General features: G+C 58.4%; 1 protein-coding gene across 1 annotated transcript; it reads left to right on the top strand.

Annotated features, from left to right (window-relative positions):
* Positions 1-28: 28 nt before the first annotated feature.
* Positions 29-27,390, top strand: KCNJ10 (potassium inwardly rectifying channel subfamily J member 10). Its single transcript, XM_032845622.1, has 2 exons — positions 29-186; positions 25,234-27,390. Exon 2 carries the CDS (start codon positions 25,234-25,236, stop codon positions 26,371-26,373), a length of 1,140 nt encoding a protein of 379 aa, XP_032701513.1. The 5' UTR covers positions 29-186; the 3' UTR covers positions 26,374-27,390.
* Positions 27,391-27,995: the final 605 nt, after the last annotated feature.

Raw genomic sequence — 27,995 nt, 5'->3', positions numbered from 1 at the left:
GCTCTGCCCCCGGCCGGCCCGACCCCGGCCCTGGCCCCCGGACCAGCCCTTATCTGATCCCAGCTCCGGGTTTAAGAGTCCTGGCTCTGCCCGTCGCTCAGCTCGGTTCCTCACTCCTGCCCGCCCCGTCCGTCCGTCCGTCCGTCCCGCTGCCCATCCGAGGGACCACTCCACCCCGGACCGAAGGTAAGCCCCCCTGGCGGTGACGGAGGAGTGCTGCCCCGCCCTGGCCAACCCGGGTCCACCTCACTCCCGGAGATATGGGCCCCCAGCCCTTCCGTCCCTACCCTGTCAGGCTTCAGCGGTAAGAGCCTGCTCCCCAGCCTCCCACCTCAGCAACCCCAAACGGACCCTCCGGGGAAGGACTCCCCGAGAAGGAAGCTTGGCCAAAGCTGGTCACCTCCAGCGCATTAGGCTGAGGAAGGGGCTTTCTTGATGCCCTTCCTACGAGGCGGACCTGGCATCCCATCATAGCCCTCTCAAGGAACACAGTGACCACCGCCTACATAGGACCACGCATCCCCCACACAGGCCTCAAGACAGCGCCCCCTCTTCCCAGGATCATCAGGTTACTCCCACTCCCGTGCCAGCCCATCCCCCCTCCCCACACAGTGACACTCACATAGTGACACCCATTGATCACAAGCTCACACATGGGAAGAAAGACGCATACAGCTTGGATTCGGAAGCCCTGGCAGCCTGGTGTGCCTGGGACCCCTGCCCATCCTGCCCCTTCCCTCCACTCCCACTTGGCCCACTCTTCCAGCTCTCCCCTCCTCACCTCTGGCCCCCCTCCCCCAGATGTATCCCAGTAAGATCCCTAGGAAGAGTCCGGCAGAGCAGCACCTGCTGGATTAGGAGGCCAGAAGGAGATGCCCTTCCGCATCCCACTCCTTTTCCCCCCGCCAGGAACTGACCAAGGTTACCGGTGATAGGAGAGAGGCGAGGGTTCCAGCTTCCTGATTTGGGGGCAGAGAGCTGAGTCCTGGGATGGGTAGAATGGGTAGAAGGACAAAACCAGGACAAGGTGGGAGTCGGGCCTCTGGTCACCTGAGATTTCATTCCTATTACCAAAGCACCGCAGGGTGAGGCTGATGGGAAGTGGGGGTGGCAGAGAAGCAGGGCACAAATCTGGACCCAAAGGCTCAAAGCCCGGTTATGTTGCGAATCAACACAAATTCTTGGTGAGCGTTTTTGGCTGGTCCGCCTTGCCTGGGCATTGGACTTTCCCCACTAGGACAGCTTTAGGGAGGTCCAGGCAGGAGAGAGAAGGAGACGGAAGATTTGGAGCCCTTGTGTGGGGATGGGTGTTTAGGGGTGCCCAGCAGGGCCTGGAGGGTGTCAAGAAATCAGCCTGAGGAGGGGCCGGTGGCCGCCCCTGAGTTGCACTGGGTTCCGTCTCCAAACTCTCTCCCTGACCTCTATGACTTTCTGAACATGTTCTCACAAGGGTGGGCACTGTCCTGTGCCCAGGGGTAGGGTCTGCTTCCTCCTCAGGGCGTAGGCTGGGTCTGGGGGACCCCGTGGGGAAGGAAGCAGGTGTCCTGGCTCCTAGCTAGTTCTTCAGGGAGCAGGAAGTGAGGGAGGGGGAGGGACGGCGTCATGCCAGGGAGAGGGGCCAGGCCCGCTCAGCGGAGGACTAGGCATGGCCCAGGCAGTGCCAACTCCCTTCTCCCCGCCCCTCTGTCCTTTGGTGGTGGTGGCGAGGGAGGGAGAGAGGGGGTGTTGGGGGGTGATCTGGGCCAGTCCAGCCTCCCAAAGCCCTTGCCAGCCTGGGTCCTGAAAGAAGCTGCTGTTTTCTGAGCTGTCCCCCCCAGCCGGAGCCTGAGCAGCCAACTTGTCTCAGTGGGTATCGAATGGCAATGACTCCATGGAACGGAGGGGTGGGGAGTGGCAGGGTTATGGGCCCATTCCTTCTGTGGTTCTAATGCCGAATCCTACTCCTGCCCCTACCCCGCGGGGAAAAAAGCTGGGTCTTCCCAACATCAGCCCTACATCCAGTCTAGGGTCCCTCGTGTTTGCACGGGAGGTACCCACAGGCACCCCCCCACCTCTTCCCTGCGCCCCACTGACTGGTGCGCGGTGCCCCTCCCCGCACTTCCACACACGAGCTCACCTATAGCTCCAGCTGGTTTGGCTTGGGCCGGAAAGGAAGGGCCTGGCAGGAGACCCAGGGGCCTCCTTCCCTTGTCCTCCCTAGGGACCGGAGAGGCTGGGACACTTGGATCTGGGTGGTCTCACACGACGTCCTCTGGGGTCATCCTGGGATTTGTGGGATGGGGGCTTTAGGGCCCTGGGGGTGAATCATACAGAAATACCCGCTTCCTGAGAGGAGAAAAGGCCTCTTGGGCCTCCTGGCAGGATGCTTGGTTCCCGTGGAAGTTAGGCTGAGCCCCTGGCATTGGTGGGGAGAGAAAGAGGCATCGGGCAATGGAGCCCCCAACTTTGCTGCCAAGGGTTATGTAGGACGGAAGGAAACATCTTCCGCTCTCCCTCCCCTTCCCGGCCTAGATTCTTCTCTTGCCTGACTGGTCAGTGCCACCGTCCAGGCTGAGGCCAAGCTGTCTGGGACAGTGGTGAGGCCCTGGAAGGGGCAGAGAGGCCACCGAGAGGGAACCGCAGAAGGATGGCGAGCAGGCAGATTTGGACTCTGAGTGTCGAGTGCCCGGTGAAGGGTGGTCGGTGGGGGCAGCTCCCAGACTTGGACTTTCCCGAGTGTGCCCCTCCCCCGTCTGTCCCACGGGCTGAACTCAGTGATTTTCTTCCTTCATCTTGCATTCACATACATGTTGCTGCCGTGTGTGTGGCCCCGGCACACCCCCTCTTCACCTCCTCCCCCACCAGAACCTTGAAAGGGCAAAGAGAAGGGGATTGTGGGAAAAACTCTCCCGTGGGTGTCTGCGGGCTCGGAGCTGGATTTGAGGCGGTGGGCAGAAGGGAGGGGCTGGCTCTGGAATGTGAGAAGTAGGAACCTGCTGGGGTGGCCCAGAGAAGCCGGAGCTGAGAGCAGGAGCCTTCTGGCTTCTTGAGACCTAATGTCAAAGTATTGGGCCATTCTGCTCTCCTGCCAGGGGCAGAAGGCCCGGGAAAGGGGTGGGGGGGGGGCTGCAGCTGGAAGGACTTGGGTTCGACTTCGGGAAGCGCATCCCATTCAAGGAAAGAAATCTGAAATGGAGATGGGGAAAGAACAGGAGACCACCTCTGGAACCGAAAACAGACCCCCAAGCCCATCACGAAGGCTTCTGAGGGGAGCTGGGACGCTCTGCTCAGCGATCGGTGCAGGGATGACGTGGCAGCTGTCAGGGGCCGGGGGAGACCGCTCCAGGTGGCCTGTCCCTCTAAGGCGCTGGCCCAGGGCTCCTTCCTGCTCGGGCCCTGCCTGGGAGGCCGAGGTAGAGCTGTGAAGAGGGCAGCCGTGGAGTCAGACTTGCTGGGTTTCAGTCCCGCTTCCAGCACTTTGCCCTGAGACCCTCATCCTTACCCCGGGGACGGTGACAGTGGGGGATTGAGAGTCAGACTTCGTGGAGGGCTTGGGATGGTGCTTAGGTCCTAAACAGCGTGCTTGCTGCTGTGGTGTTCGCACTCTCTGACCCAACGCTATGGGCTCTACCGGCTCCCTTATCCACTCCCTGGTTCTTCTGCAGACCAGCCGTCAAGGCCCGGCTTCTGTCCCTCTACCCTTCCCGAGTCTGGGAAGGCGGGAGGAGATTCCTGTCTTCGCTCCCGCAGCTGGGCCGTCACGTGGGCTGGGGCTCCTCAGCCGTGGCTCCTTCCCCTGTTTGCAGCAGGCGGATGTCCCGTCTTCAGCTACGGTCCAGTAGGTGTGACCTCGGCTGCTGAGTTCCCCTAAAACAGTCTGTTGGGCCTTCTGGAGCAACTTCTCCCTTCCAACTTCTTGGTTGCACACAGCTCCCCCATCCTGCGTGGCCCTGCCTGTTCCACTGGTGCCCGGGTCTCCCTCACTCGGGCTTGCGTGCCCGCCCCTTCCTCTGTCCGCCAGTCACCTGGGTGCCCACAGCAGCCTCCCTAACCGCCTCCCTGACTCCAGCCTCTCTTTCTCCTTGGCTTCCTCCCTTTCCCCTTCCCTCCACTGGAACTGTCACCAAAAAGCACCTGTTTCGTCTTGTCCCTTTCTTACCCAGACATCCCTGTTGGTTTTCACATGCAAACTCCAATCAAGGTCTTCAGGATACTTTGTAGAAGACTTTCCCCCTGCCCTCCGGCACCCCACCTTTGGCGACTGCTGTGTTCAGACCTTGTGCTGGGGAAGGATGAGTCCCCCGGAAGCTCTCAGGCTTCACCCTTCCTTTCCCTCTGGGCCCTCACCTTCCAAGGCCCACCCCCCACCACCCATTTCCATCCCCGTTTCCCCAGCCGCCCTGTCCACCTGTACCCCTGCTTCTCAGCATTCAGCTTGTCCTTTGTCCCTGTGTCTATTACTTTGCTCAGATGCCCAACACAATGGGAATGTTGGGAGGGGACGTCCTGTCTCCTTCATTACACGGGGGCTCCTCTGGGGTGGGGCCATGCCCCTGCAGCCCTGGACATTTCTGACCCCGTAGAGCAAAGGCCTCACTTCCCTCCCTGGACCCCTCAGCTCTGAGGAACAGAGTGCCCTCTGGCCAGCTAGACTCTAGGTAGGACACCTTCCTAGATGCTAATTCTTGGTGGGAGGACCGTGGCATTAGAGGCTTATGAGTGTCTGGGGGTGGGGTATATGGATGTAAGACCCAATTATTCAACTTTCTAGGGAACTTCAAGAAAAGCCACTCTCTGGCAATGGGCCCATCCTGTAGAGATGGCTTCACCCTAAGATTGCAAACAGCGGACCCAGAACCCCCTATTTCCAATCCTTTAAGCACTGTTGGCCCAAACACAGAAACTCATGTGGGGATCTACTGAGCCTTTCTCTTCTCGCCAGGAAATTCTACTCCCACCCGATGCCAGGCTTATTGGCAGACATCCAGGGTGGAAAAGGGGTGAAGGTCAGAGCCCAGCCTGGTGCGGCCCTGTTGTCTTGAGCACACCTCTGGGGAAGGGGTTTGCAACCTGGCAGACCTGTGGGGACACCTCCTGGGGGCCCAGGCCCGACCTCCTAGGGTCACATTGTCCCTGGGACTGTCCCCGAGCCCTATCCTCCACCCTCGTCCCAAACAGGGGACCCAGGCACATACCTTCTCCCCAGGTCGAACCCTCCCTTGTTGACCCTCCGATAAAGAAGACATGGGCAGCTGGCAAGGAGCGAGAGTATGTCTGACGGAGTCTAGGTCACTGCTTCCCAAGCCTCTTCATCCCCGGACCCCCTGACGCTCTTAAAAATGATCGCAGGCTCAAGAGATCTTTTGTTTCTGTGGGTGACACTTACTGGTACGTGAGAAATGAAAACTGACGAGGCTTAAATATTTATTAGTTTGTTTAAAAACCCAAACCCATCACCTGTCCACCTAAGTGATGTCTTTTCAGTGGAAAATAGCTATATTTTTAAAAACAAAGAAACACAAAGTTTTGTAAGAAGAGTGGCGGTGTCTCGCATTTTCACAAATCTTTTGAACGTGTATCTGCACGGCAGACAGACGATGCCTCGTATCTGCTTCTGCATTCAATTTGTTGCCATATCATGTGTCTCCGAGCTTCTGGAAAACTCCACTGAACCCTCACGAGAGAAGGAGAGCAAAGGAAGCAAGTCACATTTAGCATTGTTGTGAAAACAGTTTTGATCTCACAGAGCCTCCGAAAGGGTCTCAGGAACCCCCAGGGTCCCTGGACCACACTTTGAGATTTGCTAGTCTAGGGAAACTTCAGAAAACAGTTTCAAATCCCCGCCTCCCCCCCCCCCCCCCCCCACCGCCAAGCAGAGTGTCCTGGCTGATTGCCGTTGGCTGCCCAGGTTCCTCTGACCGTGCTCACGGGGTGGGGGACAGTACGGGGTGGTTTAGCATGTGGGGCCGCATCCTACGCTCACTAGCCGTGTGACCTTGAGCCAAGCATCCACATCTCTGTTTTCTCATCTATAAAATGGGCCTTTAAGAAAGCGCCCACTTTTTTAGAGATGTGGAGAATTACCAGACATAATTCTAGAAAAGGGCTTAGTGTGGTGCTACATGACATGGGCTCTTACTCACTCCCATAGCCTTGCTCCTGAAACCCCTGGCCCCGAAGGGGGAAGTGGCACAAGGGGTCCTTCTCGCGTGGCTGAGTGGGCTTCCCAGTCCGGGGAAGGAAAGGGACCTGTGTCAGGTCCTGGGAAGGTGAACAGGATTGCTGGCCCCAAACCCAGGAGTTCTAACTGTTAGCCCCTATGTCCCCCCAGCGGACTCATTTGGGAGCTGGGGTGGGGCGCAGAACCAAAGGACAAGGAGAAGGAAGCAAGCGAGTCATCGGGGTCCGGGGCAGTACAGAAGAAGCCTGGAGGGCAGATCACAGGACCTCAGGCCATCAGCACAACTGAGAAGTGGAGAAAGGGAGAGCCCCGGAGAGGAGGTGTGTAAGCCCAGCCGATCTCTCCTGCCTTGTGGGGGCCAGTTCTGTAAAGAGGCCTCGGCCCTCTCTCCCCCGGGGGTTTCTGTCTCAGAGCAGAGGAAATCTGGATTGGGCAACACTGCTGGTCACGGGGTGCCTCTTCCCTGCTCGCTGCCTGAAGCCTCTTCCCAGGTCCCGCCTCAGCAGCCTCGCACCTGCTGCACCCGCACCCCCCACCCCCGCCTTGCTGAGCCTCGGAGCCTGGGGGCAGTACCCAGCGCCCAGCGAGTGGCAAGGCCACGCAGGGTACTGACAGTGTTGGTGGGGGGTGCTGGTGTCCCCTGGGCAGGAGGAGAGAAGCCCCTTCCCTGCACCTGCAGGGAGCTAGTCCTGGCTCTTTGGCTTTCCAGCTGCAGTCCCGGGAGCCCAGCTGCAGGCACCACCTCAGAAACCCAGAGACCCCAGACGCCCCACACCCTGAGCACACTCCAATTTTGCCTCCCGTGGCGGATCAGATCCCACCTGCAGCCCCCGAGAGACCTGGTGGGCTTAGGTTTGGGGCCTTGCTATCTGTTGCTCTGTTCTCCTCTCCTGCCCACACAGTTCCCTGCGATCCATGGTAGAGCTGAGGCAAAAAGTGGGTGGGCTCAAACTCTCCGCCTGTTTCTTTCGAGACCCAGCCTGGTCCCCGCAGCCCCCCGCCCCATCCCCCATCGTTACCAGTCCCTATGGCTTTTTCCACTTGCCAGGGCCTTTGTGGCCCGTGGCTGGTTTGGGGGCCCTGGGCTAGTCTCCCTCTGCTGTCTCCCTGGAGGAGCCCCTCCGGGCTAAGATCTCTCCAGTCCCAGCCCTGCCGGCCCCTGCCTCCACAGGCAGGGCCAGGCCCCCCAGCTCCCTCCTCTGGGCTGTGGGACAGGGAGAGGGCCGAGGGGCTGGCTGTGCATACTAATGGCCTGCCCATTGTCAAAGCCCCTTTGTGCCGCAGAGCTCCATTGAGGCGGCTCTGGGGCGGGCACAATGGGGGCTCTGTCCTTGAGTTCCCCCAAACAGTCACCTGCTTTCAAAGCCTCCCCCCACCACCACCCCCGCCCGCCCCAGTGTCCGGAGGGCCAAGAGAGCGCGGGGGAGTGGGCCTGGGGCCAGGGGGGTTGGGCAGGAGGTGACCCACCCCAACTCTGGGAGCAGGCCTGGGAGATGGGCACTGGTGGGGAGAGGCCCTAGCTTCAGGGGTTGGGGATGGGGGTGCGGTCTGTGGAGGTAGCTGGAATGCAGGTTCCGTGAGACCAGCAATGGGGAAGGGGTGCTCACGGTGCCCACTCCTCCGTTCCACATGCCCAGCCTGGACCCGTGGCTGCCCGCCTGGGCCCCTCCTCCACAGGGCTCATATATGCGGAGACACACAGGCACACAGTCATCTATGCAACCCCACACACGGATCCCACACGCGCACGGCGGAGCCTGGACCCGCCATCCTGCCGCCGTCCTCCCGCGTATGCACCTGCACGGCTGACCCCTGCCCCGCCTCACCCCGCTCCCCTTGGCCCCCCTCCACGGGCCTCCTCCGCAGGCTTCCTGCCACCACCCCCCTTGCCCTCGCTGCCCCCTGCTGCTCCAACACAGGTTATAACAAGTTTGTGCTTGTTGTGACCTCGAGAATGTAGCCCTGGGGCGGGTAATGTCCCGCTGCCCCAGACCGGGCTGCTTACACGTTAACCATGGACACGGCCGCCTCCGCTGAACTCTTGAGCGCCGCTCCCTGCCTCCCCCCACCTCAGGGGGTTCAGTGGCCAGGACCCCAGCCCCACAGCTGAGCCCAGCACACTAGGGGAGGGGGTGTGAGCTCTGCAGGGTGATGAACCCAGCCATCCCAGCGCAGGCCCAGTGTGACTGTCCCTTGCACTTGCCCAATGCGCCCTGCGTCACAGCCCCTCATGGCCTGTCTTACAGAAAGGCCCTGAGAGGTGACACAGTGTGTCTGAGTGGCAAGGCTAGGACTGGAAGGGAGGTCTGTGGCCTCTAGGTGTGTTTTTTCTCCCGGGGTGGGTGGGGGGTTATCATCTGTCTCTCGGCTTCGCTAGGTGTGCCTGCACGTGGAGTTTTAACAGAACCTTCTGGTAGCCACCGTCCCTGGAATGAGCTGGGGGACTGGTAGGGCAGGGAGTGGGCAGGACAACTGGCACAGGGACCTTAAGAAGGACTAGGACCTTAGAAGGTCTAGAAAGAACCTCAGAAAGTCACCTTGACCCTTCCATTGTCTCCGGGCAGGGCGAGCCTACCTCCTTTCATTCCCTACTCTCATGCTGAGTCCACTCCTGCCGTGGATTCTGCATGGCTGGAGAGAGAAACCCCAGGACCTCCTCAGCTGGGCTTTCAAGTTTGAGGTCTCTGTTGATTCCAAGTCCTCAGTGATGTCTGGCTCGGACCTTCCCTGCTAATTCCCTCTGTTGGGATGTCCAGGACTCCCCTGCTGTCCTGCTGTCCTGCTGTTCTGGCAGCTTCTGGAAGCCTGGAGCAGGCAGTCTAAAAAGGGAAGAGACGGAGGGCCCAGCAGGACCCCAAGACTCGGGGCGGTGGATGGGGTTTCGGCAGCAGCACCTCCCTTAGCTGGACGGTGGGGCCGGTACTGGTTCGCTCTTCCGCAAGGGTCCCTGAACGCTGATCTCCGTGTTGTTTCCCTTTGCTCAGGATTGCACAGGAGCCTTCTCCTCCTCGGCCCCCTCCCCCTCCGCTTCTGCTTAAGCGGCCTCGTGCGTCGTCTCCTTCACGCGCAGCACCCCGCCGGCCCTGGCCTTACTCTCTGGAGCACCCCCTGCCCCAGCTGTCCCTTCACACGTCCCCGGCTGGAGATGCGGCTGCCGGAGGCACCGCCTCAGGCCCGTAGTCCCCGCAGGAGGGAGGACAGCGGCAGCCACCTCCGAATCCAGTTCTAGATCCATCCAGCATCTAGACGTGTCTAGGTTGAGTCTTCGTGCCACCGCTGCACCATTCTTGTCTTCAAATGGGGGAGGTGGCTAGGAAGAAGTGGAGGAATGGGGGAGACTCCCTCCCGGGGGAGGGGGCCCCTTACGCTCCCCTGGATGAGGGTCGGGCGAGGCTCTCTGTGCACGGAAGCAGTGAGGACGGAAGGAGACTGAGACCCGTCTGGAAAGGTGGCTCAGTTCCCTAAATCTGCTTTGTAAGAACAGGGTGCCCCGGTGTCCCTCTCCCCAGAGGGTAAAGACAAGGATAGATGGCTTGGGCAGCAGTAAGTACACTTAGATGTAATAGGAAGCATTTCCCGGGATACGGTATTAGCAGGCCAAGGGGAAGGATGGAAGGAGGGGAGGGCTCACCCTCCCTGACGAGCGGGAGGGGTCCACCTTTGGTCTCTCAGTGAACAGAGACTGGGTGGCCTGGGAGGTATTCCCCATGACATTCAGAGCTCCTGGGGGCCGTGGGATTTCCAGCTCTCTCAAAGAACTCCCTTGGCCATTTCTCAGCCCCCAGCAGAGAGCAGCACTGAGTCTGTCCCCTCCCTCCAGGCCCGTACTTTGCAGTTTCTTCTGCCTTCCTTGGCGGCCTAGTTCTGGGTCAGCAGCTGCGAGGCCGAGGGGATCCTGGAGACCTGAGGACGGGAGGGGGCTGCCCTGGGCTGTGGCTGTGGCTGGACAGGGGAAGAACTGAAGAGCCCGGTGGGTGGCGTTCTAAGGTTGGCTCTACGCCAGCGGGCCCTTCAGGACCCCGGGGTCAAGAGAGGATCTTGGAGGAGGAGACGTTGGGACAAGGAAAGAGTCAGGGTTCTTGCTCTGATTCTGGTCAAAACACACATGCTGTTGGCCAGCTGTGTGGTCGTAGGGAAGTTACTTGTCTTTTCCAGGCCTTGGCTTCCTCTTTGGTGAAACCAGGGATTTCACTGAGGTGACCCGAGGGCCTCCGAGCATGCGTACTGTGTGACCCTCCGGGGGCAAGAGGGAAAGCGTGGTCTTCGCTGCAAACACACCAGGGTTCCGCCTTAGGGCTCACCCTTCCTAAAGGTCGTCCTGAGCCAGTCGACTAAACTTCTGAGTCTGGTTTGCACCCCATTCACACATGAGCAGTGACATTACCGACCTCCCAGGAGGACAGGGTGACGTGCTGTGGGCAAGGCCTAGCTCATTGCAAGGAGGGGGCTACCCCCACGGGGTGCGGGGGTCACGTCTGCAGAGGTTTCCTGGAGAAAGTGGCGTCTCAGCTGAGGCCTGGAAGAAGGGTAGTGGGGTGGGGGACAGAGCTTCCCAGAGGAGGCCCCACTGTTTGCCAAGAGCTGTTGGAAGGAGGAGGCATGGCCCGTCCAAGACGTGAGAGGAGCTTGGTGTGACTGGACAGAGGGCACTGGCACGGCGGAGACAGGCCGGAGGACGCTGATGCTGGGGAGGTCAGCAGGGACGGGTTATGCCTGACTCTGTCCCAGCTGTATTCTGGGGTTTCAGAGCGGGGTCATTAGCTCCCGCTCCCCCATATCCTCCTTCTCCGGCTTCTCCCATTCTCCCAAACTCAGCCTTCTTGCCCTTTGTCCTGTGGGCACGAGAAGCGCTGGGCTCACCAGGAGGACTTGGTCAGTCCAGGGAGAAGCTCAAGTCCAGAGTTGTCCGACCCTGGACTGTGGAGGAGGAATCGACCTCCCTTAGAAGACTCTAGATTTCTGGCGTGGAGCTCTCCTGCTGAGCGTTGTGCTCCCACTGCTGGCCTCAGTTTCCCCATCTGGCCCATCACTAGACAGCATCTGGGGTGTGAGCTGGAGGAGGGCTGAGGGAAGCTATGGAAACGGCAGCTCTTCACCCAGAGTGAAGGCTGATTGGGAGACCTGGTCGGTGCCCCCAACTGTTACAAAGCCAGAACTTCCCCTTTGCTGGGAAGCTGGGAGGAAGGATTTCCAGGGATGAAGCATGTCACACACCGGGAGGGGGACCTCGGGAGGAAAAGGTCATGTAGAATAGGGATCCTATGGGTTCTTTCAAGAAATACTTAGCAAAGCTCTAGTCTAGTCTTGCGGAGGACACAAAGATGAACAAAATACGGGTCACAGATCAGTTCAGAAAAAATTCTCCTGTTTGGGAAGGCGGGCATGGTCGTTCCTGTGAAGACTGGGGCATGACCCCTATAGGAGTGGCTCCCGAGGGTGCCTCCACTTGGGGGAGTTTCTCTTCTGCCTCCTTTCTCCAACCCTCCACCACCACCACCCAGGGCCCAGCATCCCTCCTCACAGCTGTGAAACTTCTAAGACCACAGACTAGAAAGTGTGTGGAGGTGGGACCCTTGGCTGGGGTCTGGTCAGCACCCCGCCCCCCGTCCTCTCTCAGGGGGGCCCCGCCGATCCCTGGGACCCCAGGAGCAGGTCCCATCAGCTTGGCCACTGACTAGTTTCTCAGACCCTGTGGGCGGATCTGGGGACAGCTCAGGGGCTTCCTGGCCTCCCCATGCACACCCTTGTCTCCTGGGGCCTGGCCGTCCTGGGCTGGGAGAAGCTTGCCAGCTGCCTGGAGCCACCAAGGCTGGGGACAAGCGGGGAGTCCCCGAGGATCGTGGCTCTTCAGTCTCCTTTGGCGCACACCATCCTACCTCTCAGCGGGCTGCGGGGTTTCGGACGGAGCCTCATCTTGGGGATGACAAAGAGGGGGGACGAGGAGAGCGGGTTGGAAGCCTCTTCCCATTCAGCCTAGAAGAGGAGAAGGAAGGCGGGGCTGGTCTTGAGTGTTGCTAAGCCCACGGCGTACGGAGAGCGAAGGGCCGCGGGGCCGAGAGACGAAGGTTCAGGCTTAAGAGACGAAGGTTCAGGCTTAGCCGCTAAACGCCAGCGAGACACTTGGCCCCTCTGAGCCCTGTTTTCTCTAATTGAGCAGACACGCTCCTTCACCAGCAAAGCTGGATGATAGTCATACCTCGTAAGGGCCTTACAGATTCCACGCGCTTCATGTCGCCTGACCCTGGCCACACGGTGGAAGGCTCTGCTGCCCCCTCAGGTGAGGAGACGAAGAGACTGGCCAAAGCTCCCACAGAGCGGGGTGGCCACTGTGGGAAAGAGACAGACGGGGACCTCGGCTGTGCCCCGGATGGGCCAAGATAACAGACGGGCTTCATCTGTTAGGCTAACCCGGTTTGAAGGAAAGTGGTTCTCTTTGTGTCACCATGTGCAGAAACATTCAGAGGCCCCGTGAGAAAAGGGACGGCGATGAGTGACACCTGCTAGGCGCGAGGGGCGGGGAGCTCGGTGGCCTGCAGGCTGCGTGGGCGACTTCCCCGGCCCGAGTCAGGTTGGGGTCTCCAAGGATCTCTGGTCTTCGTCCTTCCTCTCTGCTAACCGGGAGGTGAAATGTGGGGCTGGGCAGCCGGAGAGATGACTAAGGTGTGGTCCCGCCTTCCCCGCGCTCCTGGTGGGTCTCGAAGCCGGAGGGGCTTTACTGAGGACACAGCAGAGGGACAGCAGCCCCTGGCCGGGGAGCCACAGGTGCCCCCCGTGGTCACCAGCAGCCCCAGTGCCGGCTGTGGTCAAGGGCAAACAGTGGCGCTCTGCCCCCAGAAGGGGATGCTCAGGGACAAGTGCCCGAGGCACAGGCTGTGACCTTCGGGGCAGAATGGGGGGGGTTGGGGGACTTGAAGCTGTCAGGAAGTTACTCTGAAGCTAGGGAAGCCCCTCAAGGATTTCAGGCCGAACTGTAGGATGCAGCCGTTTGTATGAGGCCCTGGGACCACTGAGGGGCGCGGGGCGGGGGGGAAGGGGAGCCTTGGGGTGGGGGGGGGGGGGGGGGAAGGGACACCAGGTCACTGTGGCATCTGGAGGAGGTGAAGGAGAACCCGAGACTGGACTAGGGCAGCCTTGAGGGAGGCTGAGAGACACCCACAAAGGCAGAATGGGGGAGACCCAGCGCCCACCTGAAGGCGGGGCGGGAGGGAAGCCAGGGGCGACTCTGTGAAGGGGGGACACGCAGAGGAGACTCCTTCCGGTGGCCAGAGGACAGGAACTTAAGCACACTGATGCTGGAATGCTCCAGACAGAGGGCAGAGGTGAGGAGGGAGGGCTGGAGCGGCAGAGGAAGGGAGACGGGCCCAGGGGCTGCAGGCTGCTGGGGTCGAGGCCGAGGGATGCCCAGAGCTGTGAAGACGGGGAGGTCCACTGTGCCCCTGGAGAGGCTCCCCGTGGCGCTCACCGCCTCCGTGTGGCCGGGACCACGTGCAGAGGCTTCTGTGTGGCCCTGTAGTCTGCGGGGACTAATGCTCTGAGGGGGGCTGATACTTATTTTTACGGCTATTAAATATTTGAGGGAACCATTTGACATTGCTGACATGGGACCTGTTTTTTCCTTTCGACGGGCAATTTCTTTCTTTTTTAGAAACAGAGTGGGGGGGGGGGGGGGGGGGGAAACTCAAGCAGATGCCCCACTGAGTGGGGACAGCGCGGCTCATTGTCAGGACCCTGAGATCGTGACTGGAACCGAGACCGAGTTGGACACGCAGCCCACTGAGCCACCCAGGAGCCCCTGAGCAACAATTTCTTTTGGTTCAACCTAGTAGTTAAAAGGAGTGGGCTGGGGAGGGGACAGGAGAGGGGCAGCGGGGAGGAGGCAAGGGCCCAGGGCTGGGGAGCCCTGCCCCCTGGTGGCGGGGAAGTCATCTCCCGTGCAGGGCTGAGGGGCAGCTCTGGAGACCCCCTCTTCTCCTCCCCTCCCCTCCCGCCATCTGCATCCGGGACGCCCGTCTGCCCCTCTGCGGGTTGCGCAGCATGGGGTCCGTCTGGAAGACCCCTTACAACCCCTCAGCTGGGATGACGTCCTCAGCCAGGATCTTGGGGGATCAGCGGGGTACAGATTGCCGTGGGGAGACTCTCAGGAGCCCCGGCCACGTGAAGGCTGGCTGGGGACTCAGGGCAGGCCGCCGCAAGAAGCAGGCGTCTGGAGCAGACGTCTTGGTCCTCGTCCTGTTTCTGCACGGCCCGCCCAGACCCTGGGAGATGTCCCCCAGCGTCCTTGGGAGCCTCTTCAGCAGCTCCTGTCTTACAGATAGCGACAGATAATAACAGAGGACGTTGTTCATAGTAATGCTGCTGCTTCCAGCTGTATCTTAGCACAAAATGACTTTTTTTGGCTCATCGGTTGAGGGGAGGCGGGGCGGGTTGACATCTGGGGGCGCTCGTTCTTCTGAGGTGAGGACCCAGAAGGGGCCAGGCCAGGAGGCTCTGGGGATGGCCGGAGCTGGGGCTGCATCCTTTGTCCTCAGCTGAATCTGCACAGAGCTGGGCTCCTCACCCAGAATCAGGATGCTCAGTCTTGAGTGGGAGCCGACCCGGGGTGGGGGGTGATGACTCAGGGAGGGCGTGTGCTCCGGGGATTGGTGAGGGCTGGGGAGGCAGGTCCAAGAATCAGTGCCCACCTGTGGCACGTGCTAGGAAGTCATCCCTGCTCTGGCTGGGGACAGAGGGGATCCCCGAGATCCCACGCCCCGAGCCATTCCCTGTAAAAATATGGTTTCCTTCTTGTAGGGGAACAGGAGACTCCGCCTGGCATCAGGGCAGGGGAAGGGGCAGTGCTCGTGATCGGCCCACCCGGACACGCAGGGGCGCTGCCTGGACAGAGGAGAACATCTGACATGGCCCCATCTCTGTGTCCCTCCGTCTTTTGACCGGAAAACACACAGAGGGGTCAGAAGGGCCAAACAGGGGTCACAGGCTCCCAGGAAATGCTTTGAAGGCTTTTATCCTTTCTTTTGATCAGGCTATGAGAACTTTCCAAACGTTGACACAAGGGAAGAAAAGCTTATTCTTCCCTGGGCCAGGGCCTTGGTGTCAGGCCGAGGCCAGAGGATGGGAGGGAAGGGGAAGGAGCCCGAGGGGTGGCAGACAGAGGCAACAGTGACTCAGCTGGAAAAGCAGCCCCCGGACACACACACTCTGCCCTCCTTTCAGCACCTCACGATTTGTGTGCATCTGGCTCCAGTCGCTATTTGTTGATTTTCTCTGGGGCAGGACGGGAGGGAGATTAATGAATGAAGGCGTCTTGTCTGAAAAGAACCCCAAACCCAACTCCGGTCTTCTTCCAGCCTCGAGGGCTTACATAACCCGGGGCACTTTTCTTTCTGGCCTCCCTCTCCTACCCGGCCCCCTTGCGCTCTCCCCCTCTCTCCTTAACACCCGGAAGCCCAGAAATGCTTCTTTTCAGGCCCCAAAGCAGCCGATCTCCTTGGAAGCCTCCAGGGTCACTATCCAATTTGGAATTAGTGTCTGAAGAAGAGATGAAATGTTTGGGGACAGGAGGCTGAGTGGCCGTTTCCTCTCCCCGCCAAGTTAGGGGGAGGGCTGGACATGGGGTCTTAAAAGTGGGAAGGGACCTTGATAATCCTCAAACACAGGACCCCCAAACCCACCCCGCAACTGGCCCTGAAAGGCAGAGGCGAGGGGAAGCTACCGGAGAAGAGACGTGTTGATGAGCGTGTAATCTGTTTCGTTTTTAGATCAGGTAAAGTTTTCATTCAATTCTATCACATGTTGTTTGTTTCACATGAAAATAAGATCTTCCCTCAACGTCTTTGAGGAGAATTGATATCACGGCAAAAATACGTTACCCTTAATCAGGTGACTTCAGGTCCCTCCTGGCACACTGCTTTGAGAATGGGACAAATACAACCCCCTTATGCCACAATTAAGGAAATAGTGACCTGAGGGGCCGGCTGAGACATTGCCCCAGGTCCCCGAGAGTTGGTGGCAGAGCCGAGACTCCTACCTAAGTCTCCTGCTTCCCCGTCCAGCCCCCTTCCGAGCAGGTAACAGGTAACTTCTTAGTTTCTGGCAGGGTCTTGAAACATCCCTGAGGCCAAATCCCACACACGGTCTCCAGAATTCCCGAATGCTGCGCTCAGGCGTACCTGGCCTTGGGTTCAGGGCTGATGGGGCTCCGGAGCCCTCCCTCTGTGCACAGGCTTCCCTGACACGAAGCACGACGAGGTTGGCAGTTACTGGCCCAGAGGCACCTGGTATGCCATGACTGCCTGTTTCTGTCCATCCCCTCATTCACGCAGGCCCCCCAGTGGTTGCTTCAGGACCTCCTCCAAGCCTCAACCCAGTGGACTGGTTCACGGCAAGCGTGGGAACCCCTCTGGTCCTGGAGGAAACCACCTCCCCTTTCTGATCCCATTCCCAAACCCCTAAATCAAAAGGCTCCTTTCTGGAGGGAAGAAGGGGGAGAACAGGAGGCTGGCGGGGGGGGGGGGGCTTACGATGTTGCCACCAATGCTGACCCTTGGGCCTGGGAGTACAGACGGAGCTCAGGAGGGCAGAGTGGGTGAGGCCGTTCAAAGGTCAGAGCTGGGACGAGCGGGACAGCATGCTCTGCCTGCGTATCACCACCTTCAGAAAGCAGGATCCCAGAGCCTGATGGACACTCCGTTCAGACATGTGGGGAGAGTGGGCCCCAAGGCAGGTGACAAGGACGGAGGGGGACACTCATGTTAGTAGCGGCCAGCGCCAAGTACGAGGGGGCTAGTGGGCAGCGCAGATGGAGGAGAGTTGGGAAGACAGTTGGGAGCAGAGTCCCAGAAGGAAATGGGGACAGTAGGGGCGTGCCATGCAACCCTAGGAAAGGGGACACGGGGATAGAGCAGTCACACAACAAAAGCATTCCCGCCAGTCATGAGATGCTCTCTGGGTGTCACTGCTGCTGACATGTCCAGCCAGGCTGGCCCCGGCTCACCTCCCAGCAGGTCAAGGAGTCACCTTCTCTGGCGGCTAAGCGTGGAATTGGCTCAGGGAAGGCAAAGTCACTGTAGTATTAGCCTGAAGCTCTAGGACAGAGGACCTTGGAGTCCGGCCAAAAGGTGCTCATCTCGGCTCTGTGGCCAGCAGGTTGTGTCGTGTGGGCTCCCTGACCCCAGGCTCCTCAGCAATTGTGAAGGCAGAAATTCTTATGGACTCATTACCTCGATGAACTGCTAAGTGCTGGTGGGGGGGGTGGTCCGGCCCCTCGGGCTCCTCCCATTTCCCTGAGCCCTTAGGAAGGGGAAGCACTCTACAGCCAAAAAAGAGAAATCACTGGCCAGAACCCATGGGGGGAGTCAAGCCCCCGCCCCTCATCCCTGCAGGAGCCAGTGGCGCCCCTCCCGCACTGTGACTGCGCCCCTTATCCGGGGACCCAGCCTTTAGACACAGGAGACTGGCCGCAAAGCAGAGGTGTTGGGGGATGGGAGCGCACCACCACGTTGTCCCAATTTGTCCTATCAAGGGTCTTTCTTGGGCTCCTAACACTTCAGCCAAAACGAAAGGCTCCTGGTCCCTGGCTGGCTCTGGATTTTCTCAGGGTTACAGCTTCTGCTCCTACTACTCCCTTCCCTTCCCTGGAAGCACCTTCTCTCTGACCCCCAGGTCCCAGGCTCCCCGTGTCTCAGTCTTGCCTGACCTTCAGGCCCGGTCTCAACGCCGCCTCTCTCTGTAAAGTCTTTCTTGAGTGAGACAGCCAGGTACGGAGGAAACCTTAGCCTCTGATTGTTCATTACTGCACTTGTTTCCTGCTCTGAATGGGGATAATCCCACTCTCATGGGGTCACTCCCTTGAGCTAAATGTCACCTTCCCCTTTGCAGATTAGATTCCCTGAGTACCTCCTGGATGCTTGGTCTAGGGTGCTTACCGCTTCCTGCCTGTGTTAGGGTTGGCTCCCTTACTGGCTTGGGACAGGCCAGAATCTACATCTAATTCATCTCCCTAACTCCAGGGTCTTGTTTCGAATCCGGCACCCAGGAGATGCTAGAGAAAGGGTCGTGTAAGTGTGTGATCCCACAGCGGGGATCTGCATGGGTCTCCTACAGTGGCAGCAGCACCGCGGACCAGGACAGCTCTGCTGGTTTGTGTGTCGCTCAGTGATGATAACTAGTTTTGGGGGTTTCCGCGTGTTCAGGAAAAAGGAAAAAACATGGGAAAAACCTAGAGAAGACACAAACAAGAAGGAAGGACAAGAGGGCTCTAGAGGAGAGGCTCTGGGCCAGAGCAAAGTGCTGTCTGTGCAGGACGAGAGCCCCCACCCCGGCGGAGGTGCAGTCTGTTCCCAGTTCTCTCCCTCCTGCTCATTCGTTCACTCCCGAGATACTTCTGGAGCACCTACTACGTGTCATATGTTGTGGTAATCATGGGCCATGAAAATGCATTATGTCTGAATCCTTAGTTCAATAAGCATATTTATAGTAGAAAAGAGGTAGCGTGCTGGATGGTGTCCCATAAAACACACAGATGGTGATGTGTGTGTGTGTGTGTGTGTGTGTGTGTGTGTAGACTCAGAAGAGGGAGGTGTTACTTAAGGCTGTGGGGATCCCAGGCTTCATGGCATAAGGGGTCATTTGAACCGGGCTCTGAAGGCCATCTCGGGTATGTAGGGTCAAGGACAGAGGGGAGGCCAGGGAGGGAGAGGAGCCGTGAACACATGGGTGCGTAGTGCAGGGAGCAGCTGGTTTGCCCAAAGCTCACCACAGGAGAGAAGAGGTGGGAAATGAGGCTGGAAGCAGATCCAGGAGGGCCCTCTAGGCCCGGTCCTTGATCGATGGTGCAGGGACACTAGCATGTTCTGGGCCAGGGAAGGCCCCGGATGGTGACGGCACGGACGGCTGGAAGACAGAGGACCTGAGCGTGGGGCCAGTCTTCACTGGAGTCACACCCCCCTCCCAGCCCCGGCGTCCTCAGTCAGGAAACAAGGAGGCTCCTCTGAACACCTCGTAGGCGCTGAAGCCGGAGAAAGGCCTGTGAGGTCGTGACATGAGACGTGGCAGCCGCAGTGTCGCAAGGATTTGAGGAGGGAAAGATAGGGCAGGAGATGAGTGGAGGCTGGTGCGGCAAAAGACCCGAAGTCAGGCCAGGAGGGAAGAGGCCCGAGTGGCAGATGCCCAGCTCCCAGCTCAGACACGTGCTGACAGTTGACATGAGGAAGGAGAGTCTGGTGGCCCCGGGAGTCTGAGCAGGGGAACTCCCAGGCCGGCGGCACCATTAACTCTTTAGGAAACCAGAGGGGCAGAAGGAGAAGGAGGATCTGTTCATGTGCGGGAATGAAGGCAGTGAAATCAGTCCCCAGGGCTCCTTTCAGGCGAGCAGCTGCAGAGAAAACAGATTCAGGGTCGATTCCTGCTCCTCCAACCCCTCTGGTGCCTCTGCCGTGGCCCCAGGGAGGGGGTCGGAGCATCCCTTCCAGCCACTTACACTGGCCTGGTCCACCCCAATGCCCACAGTCATTTTCGAGCTCATTCTCTCCATCCTTTGCTGACCCAGAGGAGAACCCGGACTGATGCCTTGGGGACCTGCTTTCTCCCGCCTTTTTTTTTTTTTTTTAAGATTTTATTTATTTATTTGACAGACAGAGATCACAAGCAGGCAGAGAGGCAGGCAGAGAGAGAGGGGGAAGCAGGCTCCCTGCTGAGCAGAGAGCCCGATGCGGGGCTCGATCTCAGGACCCTGAGATCATGACCTGAGCCGAAGGCAGAGGCTTAACCCACTGAGCCACCCAGGTGCCCTTCTCCCGCCTTTTGAAGGGAATGTTTGTAACCGGCTGCAGCCGTATTGGAACGCAGGGAGCCTGGGTCCCTCCCGCTGTGCCGTGGCTCCCCCTGGAGGTCACCAGAAGCTCTGCGTCCCCATCTCCCGTGCCTCCGTCCAGATCCGCCTCCCGCCATTCCTGCACACCCTGTCTTTAGTAACAAATGTCCCCAACACCGGGGAAACAGGTGGAAGTCCCAGTCTGGGGTGTTAAGTGAGAACTCAGAAGTGAAACGCGATGGGGAATGCACCATTGCAAAGCACTCTGGTGTTCTGAAATGGGAACGTGTGTAGAGCGGGCTTCCTAACGCACGCTGCAGGGAGGCCAGGGAGAGGGAGCACACCCACTATTTCTTCGATGGTCAGGAAAGGCTTCGAAGCGGGCAACCGACACTTGAGTTCGGAGGGATAAGCAGGAGGTCGGCAGGTAGGCAGGGAGCAGTGTGAGAGCAGGTCCAAGGAGGACGACACAGCAGGTCCTAAGCAGAGCTGGGCTCCAGAGGGCGTGGGCAAGAGCGGCAGGAGCAAAGCCAACGGGAAGCTGGAGACCAGACCAAAGGCTTTTTTGCACGTTATCCTAAGGCAGTTGGGAGCCGTGGACCAAGTGAATCACGAGAGACCCCTCGTGGGGTCAGGCTCTGATGAACGCGCTTGCTCTGGAGCATTAACGACTCATGCGCTCTGGGGTGCCTCTGGGTCAGGCACAAAGCAGGAGGCGGGAGCTGTGTGTTCCGAGGACGCCTGCCAGACACCACTGTGGGTACACCTGGCCTTTGTGTACAAAAAAGTCCTTAGTACAGTTCTTGGAGCACGAAGGGGACGTCTCCATTTCTGTCTTTTCACCCGTTGGGGGCTGGCTTTGTAGCCCGAAGTCTTCAGACACTGTCCCTGGCGTGGGGCTGAGATGGTTTTGGGGGAAATGGCACCCTCTAGAGGAAGGCGCAGGTGTGCGGGGGGCAGGCACTGGAGGCCGGTTCCAGAGCTGGGTCCTGCTCGCTTCCCCAGAGCGGGAACCAGGGCCAGGCCAGTGCGGGAGGCGGGGGTGGAGGGGTGGGGGGTGGAGGGGTGGGGGGGGGGGGGGGGGAGCGGATTGGCGGATTGTTTACCCACTTCTGACTCTGGCCCCCGCGGAGAACAAAGCTGCCTGGCTGTGGGAGGTGGCCCAACAGCTGGGAGCAGCTGGAGGAGGCCGAGAGAAGGCTGGCAGCAGCAGGCACGCAGCTGGAGGCGGCAATCACAGCAGTCCTCGCCAGCAGCCCAGATCTCCAGCGCCATGAATCTGAAAGCTCCAGGCTCTGTCCTCTGCGGCTCAGCTGTGATCCTCTCCCTACGGGGCACCACGGAGGCACTTCCCGAGACCCTGGGACCCATGGTGGCGCACCTGGGGGGACCCAGAAGCAGTTACTGTAATTAAAATGTTCTGGGGGCGCCTGGCTGGCTCCATCCCGGGAGCGTGCGACCCTTGATCTCAGGGTTGTGAATTCAGGCCCACGTTGGGTGTGGAGCTTACTTAAAAAAAAAAAAAGGGTTCTGGACCAAGAGACAGAAGACTGGTACTGGTTCCACCTCTACCACTAATCTGCTTGGGACAAATCTCAGAGCCGATTCTAACGATTTGTACTTAGTTCATGGTGTGAGGGTCAAATTACATATTTTAAGAACTGTGACGTGATATACAACCCCAGACTACTGTTTTGGGGATGAGAAGCGAGCCTTCCCTTGGGCCCCAAGAGCCTCCATTCCTCAAGACAAGTGGAATCTTTCCTCAGCACCAACAGAGCTGGAACTTTGGGGACAGATGCCCTGAAGGTCACCTCGGGAAGGGAGGAGACGGCAGGCGCAGAGCGGGTGGGCATCCTGATCCTCCCAGAGTGTGGGTGAGAGGGTACAGACCGTCCTTCACCTCCGTCCGTCTACGGAATTTTGGCAAAGCGCTTGCCCATCCTGCCCGTGAACCCCTCCAGGGACCGAGCACCGACTGCTTCTAGAGAAGCTCTGCCTGTCCTGATTGTTACGCTGTTCTTTGTCGTATCAGTCCGGAATCTTTCCTCCTGTGGTGTAAGCTCAGTGGTGGCTCCTCTTAGATCTCAAAGACCAAGTCCAAACCCTCGTTCACGGGACAGCACTTCAGACCAAATATTTGCACCCAAGCACTCGTACCCCTCAGATCGCCTCTTCTCCCAACTAACTTCCCCGTTTCCTTTAGCCGTTTCTTGCACGATCTGGTTCTGACTGTCCTTTGAGACTCAAAACAGCAGGTGCAGGATAAGCAGATCTGAGCACGATCAACAGCCTCCTTGCTCTGCATACCCGAACTCGCCTGAAGTAGCTTGAAATAGCCTTGCCTTTTTGGCAACCAAAATGCATCACATCTTTCCAATCCAGAATTGCTCAGGTAAGTTTTAGACCCTAGTACATACACATACTCATACACATACGCAATAATTATCTTTTTTGTTAGAGTCGGCCTGCTCCTCTGGCTCCGTTTGGATCCTAATTCTGCCCAGACCTTGCATTTGCGATCCAGCCCTGCTCTGTGTCACCCACGTGATTGACGGCCATGTGTTCTGGAGTTTCGAATAAAGTAATGTTGCAGACACTGAATGGGGTAAGGCCAGAGATAAATCTCTCTGGTACGTCACTAGAAAATAGAAAATGATCCACTCACTAGTACCACTGATTTTTATATGTTTCAGCCCCCAGGATCAGAGTAGCTGTTCTTTTTTCTCGGTCTTAGCCCCAAGGATGTAAGAGATCTTGTCAAAACCCTTGCATGGAGACACTTTCTCTATTGCTTTCTCTGACTTGTTTCCGTAGTAACCTTTTCCGGGAAGGCAGTTAGGTTCCTTGATGGGTCTTGTTCTGGGTAACACCCCCTGCTGGGTCCTACTGCCCTTCCCCCAACCTGCCCAAATACTTGCAATCTTTTTTTTTAAAAATATTTTATTTATTGATTTGATAGAGATCACAAGTAGAGAGGCAGGCAGAGAGAGAGAGAGAGGGAAGCAGGCTCCCCGCTGAGCAGAGAGCCCGATGCGGGGCTCGATCCCAGAACCCTGAGATCATGACCTGAGCCGAAGGCAGCGGCTTAACCCACTGAGCCGCCCAGGCACCCCCTCTTTTTTTTTTTTTAAAGGTTTATTTATTTGCGAGGGCGGGGGAGAGGGAGAACGTCAAGCGACTCCCTGCTGAATGTGGAGCCCAGTCTCGTGACCCTGAGATCAAGACCTGATCCGAAATCAGAGGAGTCGGGCGCTTAGCCGACTGAGCCAGCCAGGCACCCCCAAGCACTCGCAGTCTTAATGCGCTGTTCTAGAAACTTGCCTAGGGTATCTTACCTGTTTGTCTGCAGTTTGTGAAATGTATCATCTTTTTCTTTTTGGATATTAAAATTAGGTTCACTCATCCACAACTTTCCAGCACTTTCTCTGTCCGTTTCACATCTTTTCCAGTTTGTGGATCAAATGTGAAGGCGTACTAATCGGTAAACTTTAAAATGGTATAGAGAGGGGGGCGCCTGGGTGGCTCAGTGGATTAAAGCCTCTGCCTTTGGCTCAGGTCATGGTCTCAGGGTCCTGGGATCCAGCCCCGCATCGGGCTCTCTGCTCAGCAGGGAGCCTGCTTCCTCCTCTCTCTCTGCCTGCCTCTCTGCCTACCTGTGATCTCTGTCAAATAAATAAATAAAATCTTTTTAAAAATTGTACAGAGATGCAGGTGCTGTGCATTTTTTTTTTTTTATTACTACTACTACTGAGTTTTGAACGGGGCTTTCCTTGGGCTCTAAATACCAATTGTTCCCCTTTGCTCCCAAGTAGCTAAGGGTATTGGGAAGTGGACGGCATCCAGGTCTGGCCGAGTGGCCTCACTCCGACAAAAGTGCCAGGTGGGCGGAGGCCGGCGGAACAGGCTCCTGGTTACCTCTGAGCATTCCGGGACTCCCGTCCATTGCCAGTCGCCGGTCTAGGGTCTACTTGGATCGGTGTTTGAATGCGCCCAGATAGTTCCGTGTTCCAGGTGTCAGCTCGTGGGGAAGACGGGGTAAGGGAGCAGTGTGAAGGATAAAGTGCAATGGTTCAGATTTTTTTGGAACAGAGAATGTGATGAGCCTCTTTGTTCTCCAAGGACTGAACGCCCCTGAGATCACCCTCCTCCTTCCCAGAAGGTCTGGCCTCCAGAGCCAGAATCCAAGGGTTCCAGTGATTGAAATCCTTTCTCTGCTGGAAAAGCTCAAGTTACTCCTTGGGCAGGGGTGCCGGCCCCTCGTAGGAAGCGAGCTATCTCAGAGCCTCTCCCCCTTTCTTCTCTCAGGACAAACAGCAATCCTGAATTGGAGCGCGTGCTAACTGATACACACGAACTTTCCTACTTCACCCCGTCAAGGCGACTTTGCCGGTGACCCGGCAGTCCCCGAGTCCTTGGGGAAACGTTCCCGCACCCGCACCGTCAGGAGGCCTCGCTGTGTGGTTCTCCACCATGACTCAGTTGTTTCTGCTCGGGTCCCATCTGTGCTCTTCCCACCCGTGCCCCGCATCCTGCCACCGACCCAGGCTGAGCCCCCGCCGTGATGCAAATAGATGATAGTGATGGTGACAATAGAGGGATAAGAGTAATCACGATAAGACATAGTGAAATGGACTGGGTGCTCAGAGGACATCTCCAAGGGTAGAAGGATGGGCGGTTTCTGCTCTTTCCTGAGCCAGATGAGTATCTTGGTGTCACCAGTGAGTACTGACTCGGGGCCGGGAGAAAAGTGAGTAAATGAAGGGTTTGTGTGTTTTAAGGGGGGTTGGCCTGGAACGATTTCAACAGGATAGTCTTTCTTGCTCTGCCATTCATGAGGGAGGGGAGGGACCCTATTTCAGGATGAGAGGGCATCACAGAACTGGCCTTGTGGGGACTAGAGACTGGTAGAGCCCTCTCTGCTTGGTCCACCTTCAAGGCACTGTGAGCTTATCACGACCCTGTCTTTTCTGCGTCTCCCAAGAATCGCAAGGATCAGACTGCATTGTGAGTACTTGCTCACTGAACGTGTCTCACTCACTGGGCTGTGGGTTCTTGGGGAGCAAGGATGATGTCATTCTTGTTGACCCACCAGTGTCTTGCACGGCTCTTGGCATTCAGCAGGCGCTCATAAATCTTGGCTACTGGTAAGAACCAGTCAGCGGCACCAAACGAATGTGACTTCCTCCTTCGCGTTGGGGGGTGGCCAGGAGTCGGCTGGGTTTCTGCTGTAACCTGCGTTATGCTGTCTTGCTCCCTCCAGATGACATCGGTCGCCAAGGTGTATTACAGTCAGACCACGCAGACGGAGAGCCGGCCCCTCGTGGGCCCAGCGGTCCGACGGCGCCGAGTCCTGACCAAGGACGGCCGCAGCAACGTGAGGATGGAGCACATCGCCGACAAGCGCTTCCTCTACCTCAAGGACCTGTGGACCACGTTCATCGACATGCAGTGGCGGTACAAGCTGCTGCTCTTCTCGGCGACCTTCGCGGGCACCTGGTTCCTCTTCGGTGTGGTGTGGTACCTGGTCGCGGTGGCCCACGGGGACCTGCTGGAGCTGGGCCCCCCCGCCAACCACACCCCCTGCGTGGTCCAGGTGCACACGCTCACCGGGGCCTTCCTCTTCTCCCTCGAGTCGCAGACCACCATCGGCTACGGCTTCCGCTACATCAGCGAGGAGTGCCCGCTGGCCATCGTGCTCCTGATCGCGCAGCTGGTGCTCACCACCATCCTGGAGATCTTCATCACGGGCACCTTCCTGGCCAAGATCGCCCGGCCCAAGAAGCGCGCGGAGACCATCCGGTTCAGCCAGCACGCCGTGGTCGCCGCGCACGACGGGAAGCCCTGCCTCATGATCCGCGTCGCCAACATGCGCAAGAGCCTCCTCATCGGCTGCCAGGTGACGGGCAAACTGCTGCAGACCCACCAGACCAAAGAGGGTGAGAACATCCGGCTCAACCAGGTCAACGTGACCTTCCAGGTGGACACCGCCTCCGACAGCCCGTTCCTCATCCTGCCGCTGACGTTCTACCACGTGGTGGACGAGAGCAGTCCCCTGAAGGACCTGCCCCTTCGCAGCGGCGAGGGCGACTTCGAGCTGGTGCTGATTCTCAGCGGGACGGTGGAGTCCACCAGCGCCACCTGCCAGGTGCGCACCTCCTACCTGCCCGAGGAGATCCTCTGGGGCTACGAGTTCACACCCGCCATCTCGCTGTCAGCCAGCGGCAAGTACATAGCGGACTTCAGCCTCTTCGATCAAGTAGTGAAAGTGGCCCCCCCTAGTGGCCTCCGGGACAGCACCGTGCGCTACGGAGACCCAGAGAAGCTCAAGTTGGAGGAGTCGCTGCGGGAGCAGGCGGAGAAGGAGGGCAGCGCCCTCAGCGTGCGCATCAGCAACGTCTGATGGCTGGTTTCCCACCTCCCCATCCCTCTGGTCTCCCCGATGTTGGCGTCCTGGGTGAGGGCTGTTACCCGGGCTCACCGGAGAGTCCCAGAAGCACCCATCCTCCACTCCCTCTGCTTTAACCTGGCGGCCTGCGGCTAGGCGAGGCCAACCGGAGTCCGAGCTTTCCTTCCATCGTCCCCTTCACCTCCCCGACTTCCGCCCGAAGCACAACTCCCTTACGACAGGATGGGGGAAGGGGAGGGAAGATCAGGCTGAAGTGGCTTAGAATGCCTCAGCCATGCTTGGAGACTCACGTTAGGAGGGCCGCTCCAGTTGGATGGATAGACTCCCCCCACCTCCCGTTTGGTGGCTTGAGGCTGGAGCCCCCACCCGCCTCTAATTTCCCACGCAGCTGGTTCCCTAAGACAAAACTCTGATAGTTCTTTTGGGGTCTGTGCCCTTAGAAAGATGGGAATCTGGAATTCATTTATCCTGGGTTCTCTACCAAGCCCTGTTGAGAGAAGTCAGGGTTTTTCATAGGGTGGCTCATTTCTGCTGGCAAATTTGGACTATAATCTAGAGCCCTGGTCACCAGTTTTCCTCTTTCCATTCTCTCAAGTGGACCCTCTCTTCCAATACCCAGTTCTTTCATAGCTGCCTCTGCTCCCAGGAACTGAGGCTGACCCAGGAAACCTGCAACGGTCACACCACACCTGCACCCATCCCGGAATCTGAACTCTCGGTGTGGAGGGACTAATGCAGAACTCTTGTCCAAGACCTTGACCCTACTCTGCACACAGCCCTGGATTTGATTCCCTGTGACCTCTGGATGGGATGAGCCTTGCCAGTATGTTCCCAGGTCCCACAGAAAGGTCTGGAAATGATGTTCCAGATACTTACAGGGCCCAGATTCCCTAGGAAAGTGACATCAACCCCACCATGCAGGAGGAGTAAATTCTCAGATTTCCAGACTGCTGTATGGAGCCTCTGGGAATTAGGGGTGTTTTATTAGGGCTTGGGGCAGGGCAGAACTCTGTGGCCGGCAGACACCACTCTCCCTGTCACTCCTGCCTGTGGCCCTCTGACAATATCAGCTATCTTATTAGGCAACACTGGGAGGGAAGGAGACCATGCCTCCTGATCGAATAACCAGGGTCTCCCTTAGCCACTGCCGAGACTTGGGCTAAAGTGGGCACCAGCCCCATCTCCACTCTCCTCTGCCACAAAGCCACCTTCAGGGGCGTTAAAGGGCACACTTTAGGAGACCAAGCTCAGGCTGTTCCTTGTTCCCTGCTGGGGGCCGTGGGAGTGGCCAAGAAGGGCAAACGGGCCCCAGAACTTTCTCTAAAGCCCCAAATCCCAAGAGTGCCTCCTGGTCTCATTTAGGTACAGGAACTGTCCCCCTTGCCCCCATGGTGGCCGGGCATAGAGTCCCCTGCATGAGTCAAGTGGCAGCTTGTTCGGGAGGACTCGGGTCAGTTGTGACAAGCTACACACCTCCCCAGAATGTGCACGTGCGTCTGCGTGCAGAGCTTTACAGAGAAACCTCACGGTTCCGAGGCTGGACCCACGGTCACCACAGGATCCGCGTAAGATCCTCTTACGTGCATCTTTCCTCGAACTTGGCTAACCACGACTTG

The sequence above is a fragment of the Lontra canadensis genome, unplaced genomic scaffold (genome assembly GCF_010015895.1).
Source record: "Lontra canadensis isolate GAN:19392208 unplaced genomic scaffold, GSC_riverotter_1.0 scaffold168, whole genome shotgun sequence".
In the NCBI taxonomy this organism is placed as follows: domain Eukaryota; kingdom Metazoa; phylum Chordata; class Mammalia; order Carnivora; family Mustelidae; genus Lontra; species Lontra canadensis.
This window is presented reverse-complemented; position numbering and strand designations above follow the sequence as displayed.

Bases quoted from the DNA above. Each gene is read 5' to 3' on its own strand.
- KCNJ10 (XM_032845622.1), top strand. From the start codon at position 25,234: ATGACATCGGTCGCCAAGGTGTATTACAGTCAGACCACGCAGACGGAG.